Genomic DNA, 18,357 nt, shown 5'->3' with positions numbered 1-18,357 from the left:
TCATGGTTTTTGATTCATAAAGATTTCCACTTTCTGTCCTCAGATCTGTGCTGTCTGAAGCACATGAGGGTCTGTACTTCCTGGAAGCATACTTCGGGGGACAGCTGGTAAGCAGTCCAAATCCAGGACCACGAGACAGCTGTACTTTCAAGGTGGGTTCTAAGGCTGGAGGAAGGTATGGTTACATAGTCTAAGGGTGTGCTTGTGTTATTGAAAGGCAAATTGTAAATGAGCCAGCGTGTCTGCTTGACCGGGTTAAAAGAAAATGGTGGATGGTAATGACAGAGTTTCTTATATTATACTAATGAAAGATGAATTTTGAACGTTTGTATGTCAGCCTTTAGCTAAATGCTTAATGTGCATCATTTAATTCAATGCTCACAATTTTATGGGGTAGCTATTTACTGTCCTGTTTTTACAAATGAACAATCTGGGGCTCAGGGTGATTAAATAATTTGCCCATGTCATCAGGCAGTAAATGGCAGAACCAAGACTTCAACTTGCATCTGGTTCTAAATTCTCATCAAAATAGAAGCCCATAGAGGGGCCACCAAGATTACTTTTGTGGGTGTTTCATTTTACAGCTCAGATCATGCTGAGTCCCAGCATGTTGAAGAAACTCAAGGCCCCACGTTCCTTGGTGAGGAGACCCAATTTCTACCTCTCTCCCTGCTTCCTGGTATATTTCTGCTAAGTCTTTCCAACACTGAACAAAAAGGGCATTTGCTGCTGGAATTCTCCTTCATGCTCAGGGAGATCAAAAAGGAAGCAGAGAGAGAGTGTTTAGGAAGCCATGCCTGACTTATTTTACAGCCTTGATACCTATACTGGGAGTTCATTTATATTTGGTTCAGTCTGTTGTTCATTTCAGATTAGTTTTAAACAATCTCTGAAAAGGTCCTAGATGGTTTATGAAAGGCAGAGATTTGGCGGTACTCCTGTCGATGTGGTTGCCCTTCACATGGGGTACCTCTGTTTAAGAGCTGTTTCAAAACATACAATGCAGTCACTAATGAATGCTCCTTCGGAATAAGGCTTCACCTTGTAAATTCGTCTCTCCTACGATCCGTGTTTCATATAGGCTATTTGGTTTTGAAATTTGGAATTTGCTTTTGTTTCAGGTTTAATAACTTGTTTCTTAATCCAAGAGAATCTTGTTTTCTGGAATTTTGCTTTTGCACATATGCAGCAGAAAGAAAAAACATTATATCATTCTTTTTTACTAAGAGCTGCACCACCACCTCTATCCTGTCTCAGGGAACATAACAGAAGAGAGAAGTCCAAGCATTAATCACCATGATCCTTTTCACCCCAGATGGTAGTTTTCCTGCTTATTAAAAGATTGGTTAGGAGCGAGAGGGGGAAATAAGAGAAACGTTTCCTAAAATTGCACATGAAAGAAAACAAGTCCGTCAGTGGTTCAACTATCTTGGCAAGTTGATAAAAAATCACCAGGGGATGCAGTTAATGAGAGGCATTCCAGGCTAAATAAAACACGGCGTGTCTCTTTGTTTTGGGACTGGGACTGGGGAAACATGAGTATTAAAAATTAATCCCATCTTGCCAGTCCACTGCAAAGAGCCTGCTGTGGGCGCTGACAAGTTTGAATAACTCACAGAAGGTTGATCACACAGCTGGTGGCTGCAGCTTTCTCATCCTAATCTGCTGCATTTCCTCTCCCCTCTCTTGCTTCTACTGACCACACTGGGGCCCGAGGATCAGCATGTGGGAAGCTTGATTTGGAAGCTCATTAATTTTTCACTTTGTCATGTCTCTAGCCTGGTGGGTGACCAGGGGCCTGTTTCTCTTAGAAACGTACCGTGTTATGTTGTGTCAGCTCAGAGAGAATCACAAGTGAAGCCCCTTTTGAGGTTTAACCCCAAGCCTGCCCCACCACGATCTCAGTAGCTGGGAGGGAGTAATAAAGGAGTTGCTGTGTTTCCCATGGAAGTCTGGTAGAAGGATTATAGACTGAGTGGTGGCTCTTAGATTTCAGGTTGAAATAGAGAGGTATGCTTCCTTATTTGGTTTGGACTCAGTTGTTCCAGCTGCCTCAGGTTCTAAACATCTGTGAAATAGGTCAATAACCACTACTGTACTTCACTAAGCTCCTATGATATAGTCCAGTTGAAATGATGTTGATATGAAGGCCTAGGGGCAGTGGTTGGCTGGGAGGGTGGGGTGGGGACTGAATGTTTGGCAGGTGTGTGTGTAACTGTATTAATCTTTATCTTTTGGTGAGATCAGAGCCAGTTCCCAAGCTGTGAAGTAACAACACTGTTATTTTGACCCCCTGACACCACATATTTTCTGTGAACTATTTTCTAACCCTTTCCTTCAGACAGTGAGGAAACTAGCCTTCATGGCAGACTATACAGCATATGGATCAATACTTAAAACCTACGCCTGGCAAGCCACCATCAGCTTTGTTGAAATGTCTGTTGATTCTCAATATCTGATTAAGGCTGTTGATTAACAACCGAGTTATTCTTTGGTGATGTTCTCTCTGGGAAGGTAGACTCCTGAGGTGCTGGAAGCAGACCAAACAAAACAATTTGCTGCTGTAATTTGTTTTGCAAATGGGAAGCACTGTAGGTTGTGTGGAATGGTGGTAGTCTAGGCATCTAGAAGGGATTGGGGGAGGGGAGGGAAGGGGAGACTAGGTCTCTTCCTAGGTAAGTAATTGGCTCACAGGTCAAGCCTTGGTCTGGCCAGTTCATCCTTAAGCTTTCCTGTTTCTTCATACTGGCCCTGCTGTGATTTCCTGATGGAGTAATGCACTAATCTTAGACTAACACAGATGCCTACAGGTGAGATGGAGTTCCTGGGATTGCCTCGTTCTCACCTCTCCTTCCAGGCAGTATATCAGTCATCCCAGATTGGGCGACTCTTTTCATTCACAAAAATTCGAATGTCGTCTGCATACCAGTCTATGCACAGAGACACAGCAGCAACTCAGTCAAGCATTGTCCCTGCCTTTGTGGAGCTTATGGTTAACAGAGGGTGTGCTTTGGGGACAGGGGGCATTGTAAGATGATTTGGAATGCTACCGCCAGGCTTTCTCAGGCTCTCACCGCTCCCATTGAGGCTGCTTTCCTCCTCCTTGAAGAACAATGTTGCTTCCCATTCCTTGAATCTTTTGAGTCATTTCCCTCACAGCAGGTATCTTCAGTTTCCCTAGTAAGCACCTCAGTTGTGTGCCTATCCAGTGTCTCATTTTTTTGTAGCTTACTGATACCTACCAAGGTGCTGGCTGATAATGATTTGAAGTTTTGATTCAATTAAATAAGTGCATTCCTTTCTAGAAAAATCAAAATCTTCAAGGCCCCAAAACATCAAATTACAATGGAATTAAAAGACTGACATTCTGTACAAAGACCTGTCTACCTTTCCTTCTAGTAAAATGTGTTCTTGGGTATGGAAGGTGGGCAGGTAGAAACAGGCTTGTCAAGGTTTGGACAATATGGTACAGAATAGAGGGCTATGTGACCTTAATCAAATTACCTCTACCTCATCTACAGGAGAAATATGATAATATCTATCATTTCTGTTTCATAGAAATATTACAAAGATAAAAAGAACTAGACAGATGTGAGGGTGACATGAGTAAATATAAGCATTTATTACCTTCAAGTAATGCTGTCTGAGGAAAGGCTTGTGCCTCCTGTGTTTGTGAATATTTTAATGACATGCTCACTTGTGGTACTACTTTCTAAACAGTTTTCCAAGGCGCAGACACCCATCGTTCACCAAGTTTATCCACCAAGTGGTGTTCCAGGTAAGAAATCTTCTATTAAAATAGGAATAATTGTGAATCTGTTTGCCAAAGTTTGTTGCAAACCTAGGTGAGTGGTTTTTATGAGTGGGAAAATTTAACTTCTTCTTTGATGCTGTTTTGAAAATAAGAGTCAACCTCTGGTTCATTTTTAACGTGCTTTGGTTTTACCTCTGGGCACTTTTGCTCTATTACTTCACTGATAACAAAAGGAATCCAAACATGAAAAGAAAAAGAGGACAGCAAAACCAAATGAGTTGATGTTGGAGACTGGAGGAAAGAGGAGGCATCCTTGCTTTTAACTTTATAATCATTCCCATAATAATAAACCTTTATTAAACTGTGTGCCAGGCTCCAGTCTAAGTTCTTCAGATATCTTACTAGATCCTCGCCAAAACCTGATAATAGAAGAGCTATTTTTATTCCCATTTTGCAGATGAAGAAATGAGGTAGCAAAAGGTTAAGAAATTTGCCGAAAGTCATATAGATACTAAATACCACAGCTGAGATTTGAACCAGACAGCCAGAATCCAGAGTGGCCCATATATCCACCATTCTGTCATGTTTTGAGCAGCATTGGATGCCACTTGGAAGGTCATTAACTCTAGTCTTCATCTAGGGGTTTTGTTTATAAAGTTAGAGAGCACACAGATATATAAAAGCCAGGAGGATAGAAAAGAAGATTATATAAAGCTGGGGGATTTACATAAAAGAAGGGATTGCAACTGAGAAGTGGATTCAGGAATTGCTAAATCTGCCTTAAAACTAAGTAGCAAACACAACTAGGATTATATATAATTTGCTGTCTGATTCCTGCCAAATTCCTACCTTTATTTAAGGTTTTCCATTTGTTAGAGCTTCCAAAATGGTAAGAGTGTGCTAAAAAGTTGCTAAATTTTTATTACAGTTGTGTCTAAATGCATAGACGGATCTTGTTGTTTTGATTGGCTCAACTGTTCAAGCATGTCAAAATGAAGATCTAAGTTATTGAAAAGCGTTTTATATTTTCTGTGTTTGTGTGTATAGACACAGATTATGTATGAGTGAATTTAAATTATATTTCAGAGAATATGAATTTGGCATGCTCTTGCTCATGTGGGTTTTTCACAGATCTGCTCCTTTCCATTTGTCTGAATCATCAGGACCTGATATTTTATGAAAGAGGGATGTGGTCTGTGAAAATCACATGCAGACATGTGGGTCCCTGCTGCTCTGATGTTAGAAACTCCTGTGTAGATGGCAGAAGTCTTGTTAGGGTGAGGGATGAGGAAGCAGACAGCCATTAGAGGTGTGAAATGACATGTCAGCTGGTGCCCAGATCTGCCAAGCCCATTTCTTCCACCAAGCTGGAGTTCTGCTTGGTGTCTCTTCCACCTTCTGGGGAAAGGATTGGTGGCGGGCTGGGTTGGAGTGGTCCCCTCTGGGCAGGATCCATACGACTGCATCTTTGTAATCACTTTCCATATGAATACTCTCATTTCATTTGGGAAGCCTGCCCAGTGTAGCAGCCAGGGAGATGGGGGAGGTGGTAGGGACAAGAGAGACGATGCTTTCTGAGCAGTTGGGTTTCTATACGTGGTTAGCAGTCCTTCACTATGACATGGAATCCCCCATCACCGTGCTCTGGTGTGGCCATTTGTCAGCCTGTGCTGGCCATCTTCGTTTAGAAACAAAACAAAAACCCACAGAAATTCCTAATTTCTACAATCTTTTGTTAGTTTTAAAATTGTGCCTGTCAAAGCTAGAAGTCATACTCACCAAGGCTAGGGAATCGATCATTTAGCCCTATTAAAATTAGAATTATTCTGCCAGATTTTTTTAGCAGTAACAGGAAACTTGAGACTCTGGATTTCTGCCATCTCTGTGACCTTTGCCTGTCATTAGGTCATTCTACCCATGCACCTATAAAATTGTGGCTGTAATACCTTCCGAAAGATTTCTGTTGTTTTAGTGAGAGTCATCCAATGAGTGCAGATGAAAGTCACTTCTTACTAATAACACACAAGTGCAGTAGGAAGGGAACATCTTTTTTGTCACATTCTTTGGTGGCATTCAGTGTCTATAAAGAGGCTCAGTCTTCTGGATTTCATGACCTCATGAGTCCCTCAGTATGCTTTTCTCTTCTATTCCTTGAGGTTTATCTCACTAACCAACATTCTTTTATCTCTAAACATTGTCTGTGATGGTTTAAGTATACATGGTTAAATATTCTAATTATTTGGAAGGCACATACTTGGGATCCCTGAAGACCCATCAGATTGTGTGATATGAGCCTCTTCATATCACATGTTCATTTTAGCAAATGCCCAGAGGAAAGTCTCATGAAGCCTGGAGCGCCCAAGGCACATTGTTCTTAAATCTCGTGTTAGGTGGATGGTCTCCACAGAGCCAAGAGAATGGAACAGGGCAGTGTGTGTAGATGAGCCCCTCCTTTCTGAAATGTTCACACTTTCTGGGACTGTGAAGAAGACCTATTATTCCTTCTATGCTCCATGCATTAGAAGATTAAGTCTGTGATTGAAACAATTGCTTATTTTAGCTTTTATATTGTGTAATATTGATCACTAAATCATACCCTTGACCTCACTGTTGTACAATTTATTAAAAGTATTAATTTTCTGGGTCATGACCTGCTTTGCCATATTGAGTATATATAACCAAAAAGAAACATGGTTTTTTATTATACATTGAGTTTGAGCTAAGTCCATTAAATTAAAAAAATTCTTCTTCAAACAGGAAAACTAATACATGTATATGGCTGGATTATCACTGGAAGATTGGAAACTTTTGATTTTGATGCTGAGTACATTGATAGGTAAGTGTGTGTTTGTTTTTGTGTTTAACTAGTTACATACATGCTGCATGGCTTCCTGGGACCAGCTTCCCTGATGGCAATAAATTGTAAGCAGTTGGCACAGAATTGCTATTTTCCTCTTTGCAGTTTATGGTCCCTCATGAGCTGGGCTTCAGCAAACTTTGTTAATGTAATTGCAACTGGTCGATTAAGTTGGTCCATTTATTTACTGACAACTAGTCACTTTGGGCTCAGTGTGAAATGAACTGTAATTGCATCTGTGGATTTTCTTTTTGAATTCTCACCCTTCCTTCCTTTGTTTCTCAGCCTGAAATAGATTCTTTATAAAATGATGTGTAAACCCAAAAGCCCATTATAACTTTCTTATTTGGTTGTTATCCATTTGTGCTTTAAAAATTGTATTAGTGGGGTCAGAGGAAAACATGGACACAGGTATTAAAAGCCATAGAGCTTTTAATGTTTTCTGGGAATGATTAGGATGTCAACATGACTTTCTTCACTGGAGACGTGGTGGAAAGTGTTACTATTAAATCATCCACACTAGAGAGAGAGAACAAGACAAAAAGTGTTGAAATTGTAGAGGCTGTAGGAAGCTCTAAGCAACTGTAATCATTCAACAAATGAAGCAATTGTACTGAGCATTTATAAGGTAGAAGGAAAATAATCTTACTATATGCTCAGCTGCATAGATTCCATACATGGTGTCTAATTTTTCCTTCACTCTGGATGGGTTGGGGGCATCCTCTTCTGTTCTACTCCATCTGTCTGATTTTGCCCTAGTTGAAGAGAACATGATCTTATTACTCTCAGGATTGACATTTCTGGCATTAAGCAATTGTCAACTTACCTTACAAGAAAACTACTCTTCTTGTGGGGGGTAGAAACTCCTACTACATCCTTGGGAATGTGCCATATTTTGCTAGGTGGTCCCATCTCAGCCTTGGTCTGGGATACAGCCTTTGAAAGGGGGAATAAAGGCATAAATGCAATATTATCTCTGTGTAGAACCAATATAGCCAGTGTGGAGATGATGAAGGTTTTTTGGGAAGGGAGAAATATTTTCTGTTTAGTGTGAAAGCATGAGCCATGAGTGCATCCCTACTCTCTGCTGAGAATTTCACTTGACATCCGCCTTCAGCCACCTGCAATGGTGCAGAAAAATCCAGAGGAGAGTGTTTATAGCCATGTTTCCTTTGAGTTTTGTGAGGAATGTTTATTGGGAGTATTGCACAATTATCTCTTGTCTTTTGTTTTCATTTTTTTAAAAATCCAGCCCAGTGATCTTGGAAGCTCAAGGAGACAAATGGGTTACTCCTTGCTCTCTTATAAATAGGCAGATGGGAAGCTGGTGAGTGTCTTATTATCTTGCCAATGCACATGCTTGTAAGTTCGTCCACATGGATACAACACACACACATTCTCTCTCTGTCTTTCTCTCCCCACTCACCATGTATCTGTTTTTTTTAATATAAATCACACATAGCTATTTACTACCTTATCTTTAGACTACTGAAAAAGACACAGGGATTGATTCAAAGCGCATATTGAAGTGGATGCCAAAACCTTCCTTGAAAGCACATAGCTAATACTTGTTAGGGGCTTATTATAGGCCAAGCTCTGCTCAAATGCTTTACACTGAAGTCACCCAATAATCTTGGGCGTATGTATGGTTATTAGTCTCACATTATAGATGAGGAATTTGAGACACAGAAAAGTTAAGTAACTTGCACAAGGTCTCACAGAGAGCAAGTGGCAGACCTGGGATTTGAACCCTGTCTAACTAATCAGCCCCTAGAGTTCATGATCTTAACCACTATACTTCAGTGACTAGCCAAAGGTAAAAATAATAAAAAATTTAGAAATAAGTTTCTACACTCTCCAGTTTAAATACCCAATGTTTTGCTGGATTTTTACTTCACTCTGGACAGGATGTGTTGCCCCTCCTTTGAGGCCATTACAAGAATGATACTCTATGGTTTCACTTTTTCAGACTGGTGTGTATTCTACACTTGTGTGTAGTCTTCCTTGTGTCTGCATTTTGTTTGCTCAGAATTGTCCTTTATGGGGTTCATACTTGATAACAGATTTTTTAAAAATAAAGGTTTTGTTATACTTGTCATATGACACATTTGAAAAGAAAGGACCAAATGCTTAAGGTAGTACTAGTTAGCACTAGAGCAAATGCTTAGGGTATTACTAACTAGTATATATAAAGGATAATACTAGTTAGTATTACCCTAAGCATTTGCCCTAATGAACTCATTATACTTTCTGTATCTACCACTTTCTCTAGCAAATTTGGTTTTCTTTTGCTTTCTACTTTCCTGGTTAAAGAGTCAGATCTTCTGGTAGTGAGTTGTCTGGTCATTCTTACCTCAGTTTGTCTTTTCCTTAGTTATCCTATTCAGGAGGACCATGGTCTTGGGACTCTGCAGTGCCGTGTGGAAGGCGATTACATCGGTCTGTTAGAGAAGTAACATAATTTTAAAGTCTTATCCACTTCTTTCTCTGTATCCAGACAAAAGCAATTGCAAGATTGGTTCTCATGAGGATAATAATAATAACAATAATTACTATTTGTTAAGAATTCCCTGGAAAATACTACTATATGAAACAGCTCATATAGAAACTAATTTAATGCTCACATGCACCTGTGAAGTTGGTGTTATTATTTTGGCTTTGCAGGTGAGAAAAATTGAAGTTAGTTACCAGTAAATCAATATTTAAATGATGCTCCATCTAACTCGAAGCCTGGGCTCTTCCCTGCTATGCAATACTGCATTTGCCCTTTTATGGCTAGAAGTCCACATTACTAATGATGCTAAACTTATGAGGTGTTTCTTTTTTGTTTTTTTTTTGTTTGTTTGTTTGTTTGTTTTTGCGGGGGGGAACCACTAAAGAAATTACAGGTTTGGGTGGTAATTTGATGATATTGGAGTCTTTGGGCTTATGAAAGCAATGGCCTGGCCCGGAAGATTCGTGCAGATTCCTGAGTTAATGTGTGTTTCTTTGTGTTACAGGCTCCCAGAATGTTAGCTTCTCAGTATTTAACAAAGGAAAGTAAGTAACTGGGTATAGAAATAGGCAAATTTGTCTTCATTTTATATTACCTATCTCTCTCATTTTGCTTACTTTCTTTATCTTTTTATGACAGAAAATGTTAAACATATAAAAACAGAATAGTATAATGAGACCACATATACCTCCTTGACTTTTTTACTTGGGTGAATGAAGTTGTGTCCTCTTCACTAATCTGTAGGCAATGTGTGTTTCAATATGGTGGTGGTGCAGAATTTTGGGAATTAAATCTTAAGTAATTTCAAAGTACTGTAGGTTGAAAACTATCACAAGTATCTTATAAGGAACATGGTTTCATGAAATACATTGTACCATCTAGGAAGTGCCTTCTTGAAAATGGAAGGGGTCCACATTTTATCACACTTTGAAGTGATAAATTAGCATTCTGGAATTCTGAATCCTTACCTTATATTTTGCCCCTACATAATTTGACAGGTGTTTCTGTTAAAAGCGTAGGGTCTATTTGATAATAATTGCCTTGTAATGACAGTGACAATTATAGCTATACAGCCCAAAGTATGGAGATTTTCTCTCTTTCTCATTTTGGAAGAAATAAAATTAATGTCTATTGAGTATTGACTATAGGCCAACTAAGGACTAGGCCCTTTCACACTCATCATTTCATTGAACATTTGGGACACCCTATGAAGCAGGCATTATTCCCATTTGATAATTTTATATATCAGAAAACAACTTTGTCCTGTTGGTATTGTTCTTTAGTTATCCAAGGGAGCTGCTATTTCAACTGTTCTAAAGATCAATAGAGGTTAGTTCCCAATCTTCCTTTCAGGCAGCCGACTAAAAAAAATGCAATCCCAGTTGATATTTTCATTCAAAACAGAACTTTGTCTTTTTCGAAGGTCAATGGTCCACAAGAAGGCATGGCTGATCAGTGCTAAACAGGACCTTTTCCTATACCAGACACACTCAGGTACTATTCCCCTTCACCAAGTACCCCTTCCCTTGTGCCTCACTCAATGTTGGCCCCTCCTTCCCTATCTTTTGGCCATTTCTTGATGACCATTAACACCCGAAGCTGTCCCTACAATCATAGACAGCCTGGTGTTTTTGGTTGAGATTAAATTGCTTGTATCCATGTCAGGTTTAGTTAATATATTAAAAGAGACTTGATAATAAACTTCTATACAAATTCTATGGATATAAACTGAATAAAAGAAAGGAGAGTCTTGCCTTATTCTGTCTTCTGAAAGTAAAAGAAAAAAGGTGGCACTTAAAAAGTCTTAAAGCACATCTTTCCAGTTACTTTAACATCCATCTCTGAGCATTCATTCAATAATTTATGACTAATATTGATATTAAGCTGTTCTGTTGCCATCTGATGAGTCAACCCTCATACTAAAAAAATGAATGTGAAAATTGGAAGCTTGCTTGGAATTGTGAACTCGATTTGGTAGTAGAAAGCTGGCTACTAAAGAATACTTAGATTCTAGAATGGAATACAGTCACACAGCTGCTGAAGAAATGTCTGTGGGGTTGGTTCAGATTCCAGAAGCAATCAAAATCTACCTTTGTCAAAAGTGCAAGATAATTCACAGGTCATGGAGAAAATGTCATTTACTCTCTAGATAGCCTAATCCTGCAACAGCTGCATTTTGACCCTGATTTTTCCTTTCTTTAAACAGTATTACTAGTCTATTTGGGGTAAGTTTGAAGAAGCGCCCAAGGTGATGGTGATAACGATAGCTGCTATAGAAAGAATGTCAGACCTTGTTAAGTGTCTTACATACAACCTCAATATTTATTTCACTTAACTATGAGATGGATTAACATTAGCCCCATTCTACAGATAAGGGAACAGACTCAGATAACAGGTATCTCTGATGACACAGCTCTTTTACATTTCCAGGGCCAATGTCTTCTTGGGATCAGGACTCACGGGCCAGAACTTCTTCACAGCAGAGCAGGCTGTAGGAAGAGAGGGTGTAGACAGCCATGAAGAGCCCTGGGCTGAGCTCCTCAGGGGCTGACATTCAATCACTAGTTAAGCCTTTTAAGCTTTTTGAGCCTTAATGAAGCATCTCTAAAATTGACAAAGTGGTGCTTATCCTTCTTATTCCAAAAGTCGTCTAAAGAGGTAGAGGAGCAAGAATCTTGGAATTCATCTAAAATTTCTCCTTCCTCCTCCTTTCCATATCTGTTCAATCACCAATTTCTGCCAGTTTTATCTCTTATTTATGATGTATCTGTACAGCAACTCTCCATTTCTGGACCCCATCACCTCTTGTGTTACATGCTGCAGTGGTTTCTAGAGGCCCTGACTTGCCCTCTGCCCCTTCAAGCCCCTCCCCGGCTTTCTCTACATCAAGCATATATCTGATGCATGGTTCCTTCCTATTCACCATCCTCTTATGGCTTGCTATCCCCTACTGGAAATGGGGCAAACTTCTGACGTCCTCCTTGTCTGTTTCTCCAGCTCTATCTCTGTCTCTCATACTCCAGCCACACTTAACATGCACTGTGCAATTTCTTCTGTCCACACTCAGTCTATCTTTTGCTTTAAATGCCCTCTCCTTCTCCTCTTCGCTAGGCCACTTCTAATTCGTCCTTTAAGACTCAGATTAGTGTCATCTCTAAACATTTTCTTCTACACCTCGATACTCCCATCCTACTCCCAAACTTCTCTGTTCTTTCATATACTCTCTAATTTCTCCGACCCAAGGTATTAAATGATAGTTTTGCATACCTGCCTTACCATGCTGATCTTCTCGAGGACAGGAACTATTTTGTATTCATCTTTATATTCCTAGTACCATATAATAGGTGCTCTGTGAATGTTGAAAAAAATTATCAAATATCTACAACTGTGTTAAAAGTTTAAGAACTTCATAAATTTTGTTTTTGATCTGTGTAATTTTGAATGCATAACAAAAGAACGTGTTAATCTCTACGTAAAGCTGATACAAAATTCCAGTGCTAGTGTAAAAAAAAAGAAATTATAAAATAGTGGGTTAAAAGCAGGGGGTTATTATGGTTTAGTGGTGAATTTTGGTGTCTGAGTGTAAGGGATCAATCTTTGCCTCCATATGTCTCCTCTGCTTTGTCTCATGGGCAAAAAGCATTGTAAAATAACCTCCTAAAATGTCTATTTTTCAGGGGTAACCATTCATCATTAGCTTTTGTACCTTCAGTTTACACAAAATGCAACTCCTCTTTTCTCTGGAGGGAATGAATCTTAGAAATGTCAAAGTTTGATCGTAGGAGAGGAAAGAATGAGATAAAGCTAAATTCTGAGGACTATGTGTCATATTACTGTAGGTAATTTCTTTTTTTAAATTTTTTATTTTATTTTTTCTTGAGACAGGGTCTCGCTCTGTCACGCAGGCTGGAGTGTAGTGGCACCATCTTGGCTCAGTGCAACCTCCGCCTCCTGGGTTCAAGCAATTCTCCTGTCTCAGCCTCCCAAGCAGCTGGGATTACAGGTGCACACCATGGAACCCGGCTAATTTTTGTATTTTTAGAAGAGACAGGGTTTCACCATATTGGTCAGGTTGGTCTCAAACTCCTGACCTCAGGTGATCCACCTGCCACTCGCTTCGGCCTCCCAAAGTTCTGGGATTACAGGCCTGAGTCACTGTAGGCAATTTTAAACAATCAGGAGCAGCATGAAAGAACTGGGTATGAGGTGTGAGGTACATGTGGGGAAGGAGCATTCAGTGTGGGAAAGAGTGGGAGGGTCCTAAAGACAGTGAAATTCATTCTTCTGCTTAGAGCAAATTACAGATTCATATGGGTGAACTGAAGCCTTTCCCAGTGTACCCAAAGTTGATTCCTCCTTGTGTTGTAACTTACTGTTCCCTGACTTGTCAATATTGTCCTTGAGGTCAGGAGACAGATTTTCTGAGAAAATGTCATGGTACTAGGGGCTTTTGCTGATACCATGAACGACTCCACATTTCCCCTTCCTTTCAAATATTGATCCTCGATAATATATACTTCTGGTCTTTTTCTTATTATGTGCATTTAAAAATAGTTATTACTAGAAAAAAATTCAACTGTTGCTGGACTTAGAAAGTTAAAGTAAGAAATTATTAATATCTCCTATTATTATATTATTATCTAGGTCATATTCTGGTCTATATTTGGAAGCTTACTTTTTTTTTTTTTAACTCTTGCAGAAATATTATCTGTGTTTCCAGAAACTGGGAGCCTTGGGGGAAGAACAGACATCACAATTACAGGAGACTTTTTTGACAATTCTGCCCAGGTTACCATTGCAGGTAACTATGATGAAATGGCTGAAAATAGTTCATAGTTTTAGATGCTCTAGGAGATTATATGTCTGTATGGCATGAGGAATGCAGGAGGAAGCAAGCTTTGCCCCTTCTGACTCATCATGTTTGATAAGTCATGTGTTTGGTTGAGACCAGGTGGGATTTTGGTCCTACAGTACATGGGTCACAGGAATGGAATGTCCTGCAGACACACTCACAATGCATAGGCAATTCCCTCAGGTGCCCCTATCTTGTGAGTGAAGAGAAAGAAAGAAATACAGCTCCTTCTTGACAAAGGTTTACTTCTACTAAAAACAGCCCCTCTCTTCACTCTCCCTTGTTAGCTGTCTTGATATAGACAAGCAGGAGTGGGTGGGCATTTGCTATGCAGATTACTCTGGAAATCCCCCACACCCCAACCTTGGCAAACCCTTTTGTGGACCTTTCTAGAGCCTTTTGTTTTGCCAGGTCCTGTAGTAGGTGGGATGCTTCTGTAGTTGGTGACACCAAGGGTGTCCTCACACTGTCATGTCACACTTACCTCCCATGCTCAGTTAAGTGGTTCAGTACGTCCCCAATGAAGAGCACTCCATTGCATGGCTTTCCTTCTGAATACTCCAAGCTGCCTTATGCTCTGCTGCTCTGCACTCTCTCTTTTCTCCTTCAATTGGGGTGACAACTTTTGCTATTCCATCCACACCCAGCCCTTTGCCTTAGAATAGGAGCCTGTCTACTTCAGTCTGGTCTTGCCATCACATCTCCCAACTGCCTCTCTCTCTCTCTCTCTCTCTCTATATATATATATATATATATAATTATACATATACCCACACACATATACATATATATGTATACCTACACACACACACATACATAAATTTCTTTAATTCGCTTTAGGCATTCCATGTGATATTAGACACGTGTCTCCCAGGAAGATTGAGTGCACCACTCGGGCTCCAGGAAAAGATGTGAGGCTCACCACCCCTCAGCCAGGTAAGGAAGCCACCAGGGCTGTTCAATAAACTCTGAATATCTTTAATCATGATGGGCTGGCGAGTAGAAATAAAAGTGTTTGCATTCTTTCTCATCTATTTGACTGGCTTACTCAGTGAGCCCTGGGTCCATGATACCATTGTCAAGGCTCTCCTTTCAGGAAGGCTCTTAGCTTTATTCAGGTGCTTAGTGACATTGCGCTTCTAGCCCCAGCCAGCTCTATGGCCAGTGGCGTCCAGAAGAGACCATGGTCTAGAAAGCATAACTGCCCTCAAGATATTGTTATAGCTACTGGAAGAAACCCCCAAACTGCCCGCCTTCATTCAATGGGTCAATTGCACGTCCACTGGCTAAGAAGACAGGAGCATTAGAGTGTGCTCTGCTATGCTCAAAACAACAGCATTAGACAAGGTCGGAGAGTAGGGCACAATGGGATGCATTTAAACATGAATTTTTCTCTCTTGTGGGCATCTGTCTGCTGCTTTGAGAAACAGGGATATATTGTGATGTTGCCACCAGGTTATGCCTGAAGTGGGCAGAAATGGAGGAGGCAAGGGAGCTTCCAGCTGTCCTTCTCTGTTTAAAGCATCCACCCTACAGCAGCAAATTAAGAGCACAACACTGGAGCACTTTTCTGCTGAGCATTAGAACTGAAGGCTCAAGTGTAGTCAGGGATGAAGGGCAGTTGGTATGTTACCCAGCCAAGAACCACAGGCTGCACATCTGTGCCCAAGGGGCTGACTTAATGGTTAAACTACAGGCAGTGAGAGTCAACTCTAGAGGCACAGCACCTACAAGGAAAGTTGCCCAGCAGGGGAAGAAACCTTTCTAAAGAAAGGGCATTCAGGTGTGAAAATGCATGCAAAGTTTTGGCTTGAGAATTCTCCAGCTCCCAGATCTGCAGTTTTTACTCAGGGAAAGCTTCCATCCAAGGAAACAAAACTACTGAAACAAGTAATCGAGATAATGTGTGTTTCCTGTCAGGAAATAGAGAGTCTGCTCCCTTTTTGAGTATTTCGTGCTTTAGCTACTTGGGTAATTTCCTGAATGCAGCTGGTTTGACAGTTAGTGATGTCCTTTGTGAAGGGCTTTTGAAGTTTCTTCCACAGAAGCTGGGCGAATTACTATGGAAACCAATTGTTCTCAACCAGGGGCAATGTTGCCCCTTGGGGGACACGTAGCAATGTGTAGAAACATGTTTGGCTGTTAGACCGGAAGTGGTGGTGGTGGTGATGATACTGACATCTAGTGGGCAGAGGCTGGGAAGGCTGCTAGACATTGTGCAATGCATGGACACCCCCTCACAACAGTTACCCAGCCTAAAATATCAATAGTGCTGGGGTGGAGAAACCCTGGTTTAAAGTAATATTTTCAAAATATGCTCTTACTTTTCTGTTTATTCCTTATCCACCTCTCCCTTTTAGGAGTTGTTGAGGAACAACAGTATTAGTTTAAAATAATAATTACCATAATTACCTTTATTGAGCACTTACTGTATTCCAGGCTCTTTGAGTATATATTTTCCCTTGGTCCTAGTGTATTATTGCTATTTTATTATTGGTCCCATTTTGATGCATGAGAAAATGAAGATGCAAGGACATCAAGGAATTTGCTCAAAGCTACACGTCTAGCTGTGATTCCAGAGTTTTACCCTCAGCCCAAGTTAGCATTCAATATTGATTGCACCTGTGCCTTTGGCCTCAGGGTTTGCTTAATACAAAATATAAATTAATACAATATCATTTAAAATGTCACATAATAGCAGCATGCCACATATTTGGCTCTGTGTGCAGGTCCACAAATTGAGGCCATGACACTTGAGAAACTTAAGGATTGCCAATGCTATGGGAAAAAAAAGACTTTAGAGAATTGAATTTCACAGCAGAACTGGGACTTAAAAGATACTGAAGCCCACTTCCGGCTTTGGGAAGCACAAAGTCAAGCCACGTCACCAGCACACAGTCACATTGTCCTCCTTTTACTCAGCCTCAGCTTCTGTTTGCTCATTCAATTCACATTTTCTCCAGGACTTGATTCTCTTTTCTAGGAACTCTTGCTAAAAAGGCTAACTCCTAACCCATGGAATGTTTATTACTTTCCGGAACATTTGTATTTCATATTAACTACAGAACCTTTCATATAACTACTGTATCTGGCTCTAGGTTGACTTACCTTTACAGGTAGCATCTGGGTCATCTTTCACCTTGTAATTTAAAATAAAGTAATTCCCCAATTTGGGAAGGTGTGCCCTGTAATGTTTATGCGATCTACATGTCTTACAGGCAATCGAGGGCTTCTTTTTGAAGTTGGAGATGCTGTTGAGGGACTGGAACTGACTGAAGCCACCCCAGGGTACAGGTGGCAGATTGTCCCTAATGCCAGTTCTCCATTTGGGTTTTGGTCACAGGAAGGACAACCTTTCAGGTATGTTGTAGGAAAAGTGGGAGCCCACATCAAAAGCACCTTTGCTAACCTAGGTGAGGCTAGGAGACAGATAAGGAAGGTATCAAGATTTCCAGGAATTTATAACACTAGCCAATTCAACAACAACAGAGTTTGACAGTATTCTCAATCAGTGTTGGTCATGCTAGTGCAGGGACAAATTTTGATCAATATGTAAAATGTATATTTTCCACAACTTAGTTTACAATCTGTTTTGGAGATGATTATCAACTAGAACATTGAGCTGAGCAGGCCAGGAGACTGGAAAGACAGCAGAGTAAAACATGCTTTAGGTACATGGTTAAGAGGTAAAACTAACATCTGGTTGATGCCAAAGAAAGATCCAAGAATTTGCCCTTTGGGTACATGAGGGAGCAAAGTCTAGGCAGCATGCTGTAGGAACAGCCTTCCAGTGCTGGTCAACCCAATGGCCCTTGTATAGTAGGGGAAGCTCTTGCGGGTTCTGTGAGACATTGTTTTCAATAGTAGTGATGGCATCATGATTCTAATTTTCCTGTTTAATGGTGTGTAATTCCTTTAGTCTTTTTAGTCGCTTCAAGGATGTAGCCAAAATTTCTAGTATTCTAAAGTAAACTTAAAAATATAAAAGCTTGAAAATTGCTTAGACACACTGTTTCCTTAATGTGTTCTCAGTGTATATGTTGAAGGATGGATCCTTTACTGAATGATGGATCTCTTTTCCCTTTGAAATCCTTCTTAGAGAGGATGACTGTGACTCATGAGTGTGAATTTCAGTCAGTCTGTGACCTCCTCCAAATATCTCACCATTTTATTAGGTTGGTGCAAAAATAATTGCGGTTTTTACCATTGAGGGTAATGGCAAAAACCGCAATTACTTTTGCACCAATCTAATAGATTTCAACTCAATTGTGTAAAGAAAAGCTTAGAGAATTTTTAGGCATTGAATAAGCCAAGTAGGGTTGGTAATCTGTGAGCAGGAAAGTGTCTCCTGAAGGCTTACTTACTAAGTACTTAACCATGAGTTTATGGTTTTAAAGTGG

The 18,357-nt window shown here is 40.2% G+C and overlaps 1 protein-coding gene across 6 annotated transcripts in view; it reads left to right on the top strand.

Moving 5' to 3' along the window:
- The window catches only part of PKHD1 (PKHD1 ciliary IPT domain containing fibrocystin/polyductin), a 484,536-nt gene that overhangs the window by 13,610 nt on the left and 452,569 nt on the right, over positions 1 to 18,357 (top strand). For 4 of the 6 annotated variants that reach the window (XM_518534.6, XM_009451446.4, XM_016955665.3 and 1 more), the window contains exons 5-14: positions 44 to 152; positions 3,721 to 3,778; positions 6,512 to 6,590; positions 7,864 to 7,938; positions 8,986 to 9,050; positions 9,611 to 9,650; positions 10,529 to 10,599; positions 13,805 to 13,906; positions 14,798 to 14,893; positions 17,176 to 17,317. In XM_518534.6, coding sequence (XP_518534.5) covers positions 44 to 152; positions 3,721 to 3,778; positions 6,512 to 6,590; positions 7,864 to 7,938; positions 8,986 to 9,050; positions 9,611 to 9,650; positions 10,529 to 10,599; positions 13,805 to 13,906; positions 14,798 to 14,893; positions 17,176 to 17,317 — 837 coding nt within the window. Of the gene's footprint in view, positions 1 to 43; positions 153 to 3,720; positions 3,779 to 6,511; positions 6,591 to 7,863; positions 7,939 to 8,985; positions 9,064 to 9,610; positions 9,651 to 10,528; positions 10,600 to 13,804; positions 13,907 to 14,797; positions 14,894 to 17,175; positions 17,318 to 18,357 lie in introns of those variants that run through there. The other 2 variants (XM_016955664.3, XM_009451447.4) reach the window with 2 other exon arrangements.

The sequence above is a fragment of the Pan troglodytes genome, chromosome 5 (genome assembly GCF_028858775.2).
Source record: "Pan troglodytes isolate AG18354 chromosome 5, NHGRI_mPanTro3-v2.0_pri, whole genome shotgun sequence".
NCBI classification, from domain to species: Eukaryota; Metazoa; Chordata; class Mammalia; order Primates; family Hominidae; genus Pan; species Pan troglodytes.
This window is presented reverse-complemented; position numbering and strand designations above follow the sequence as displayed.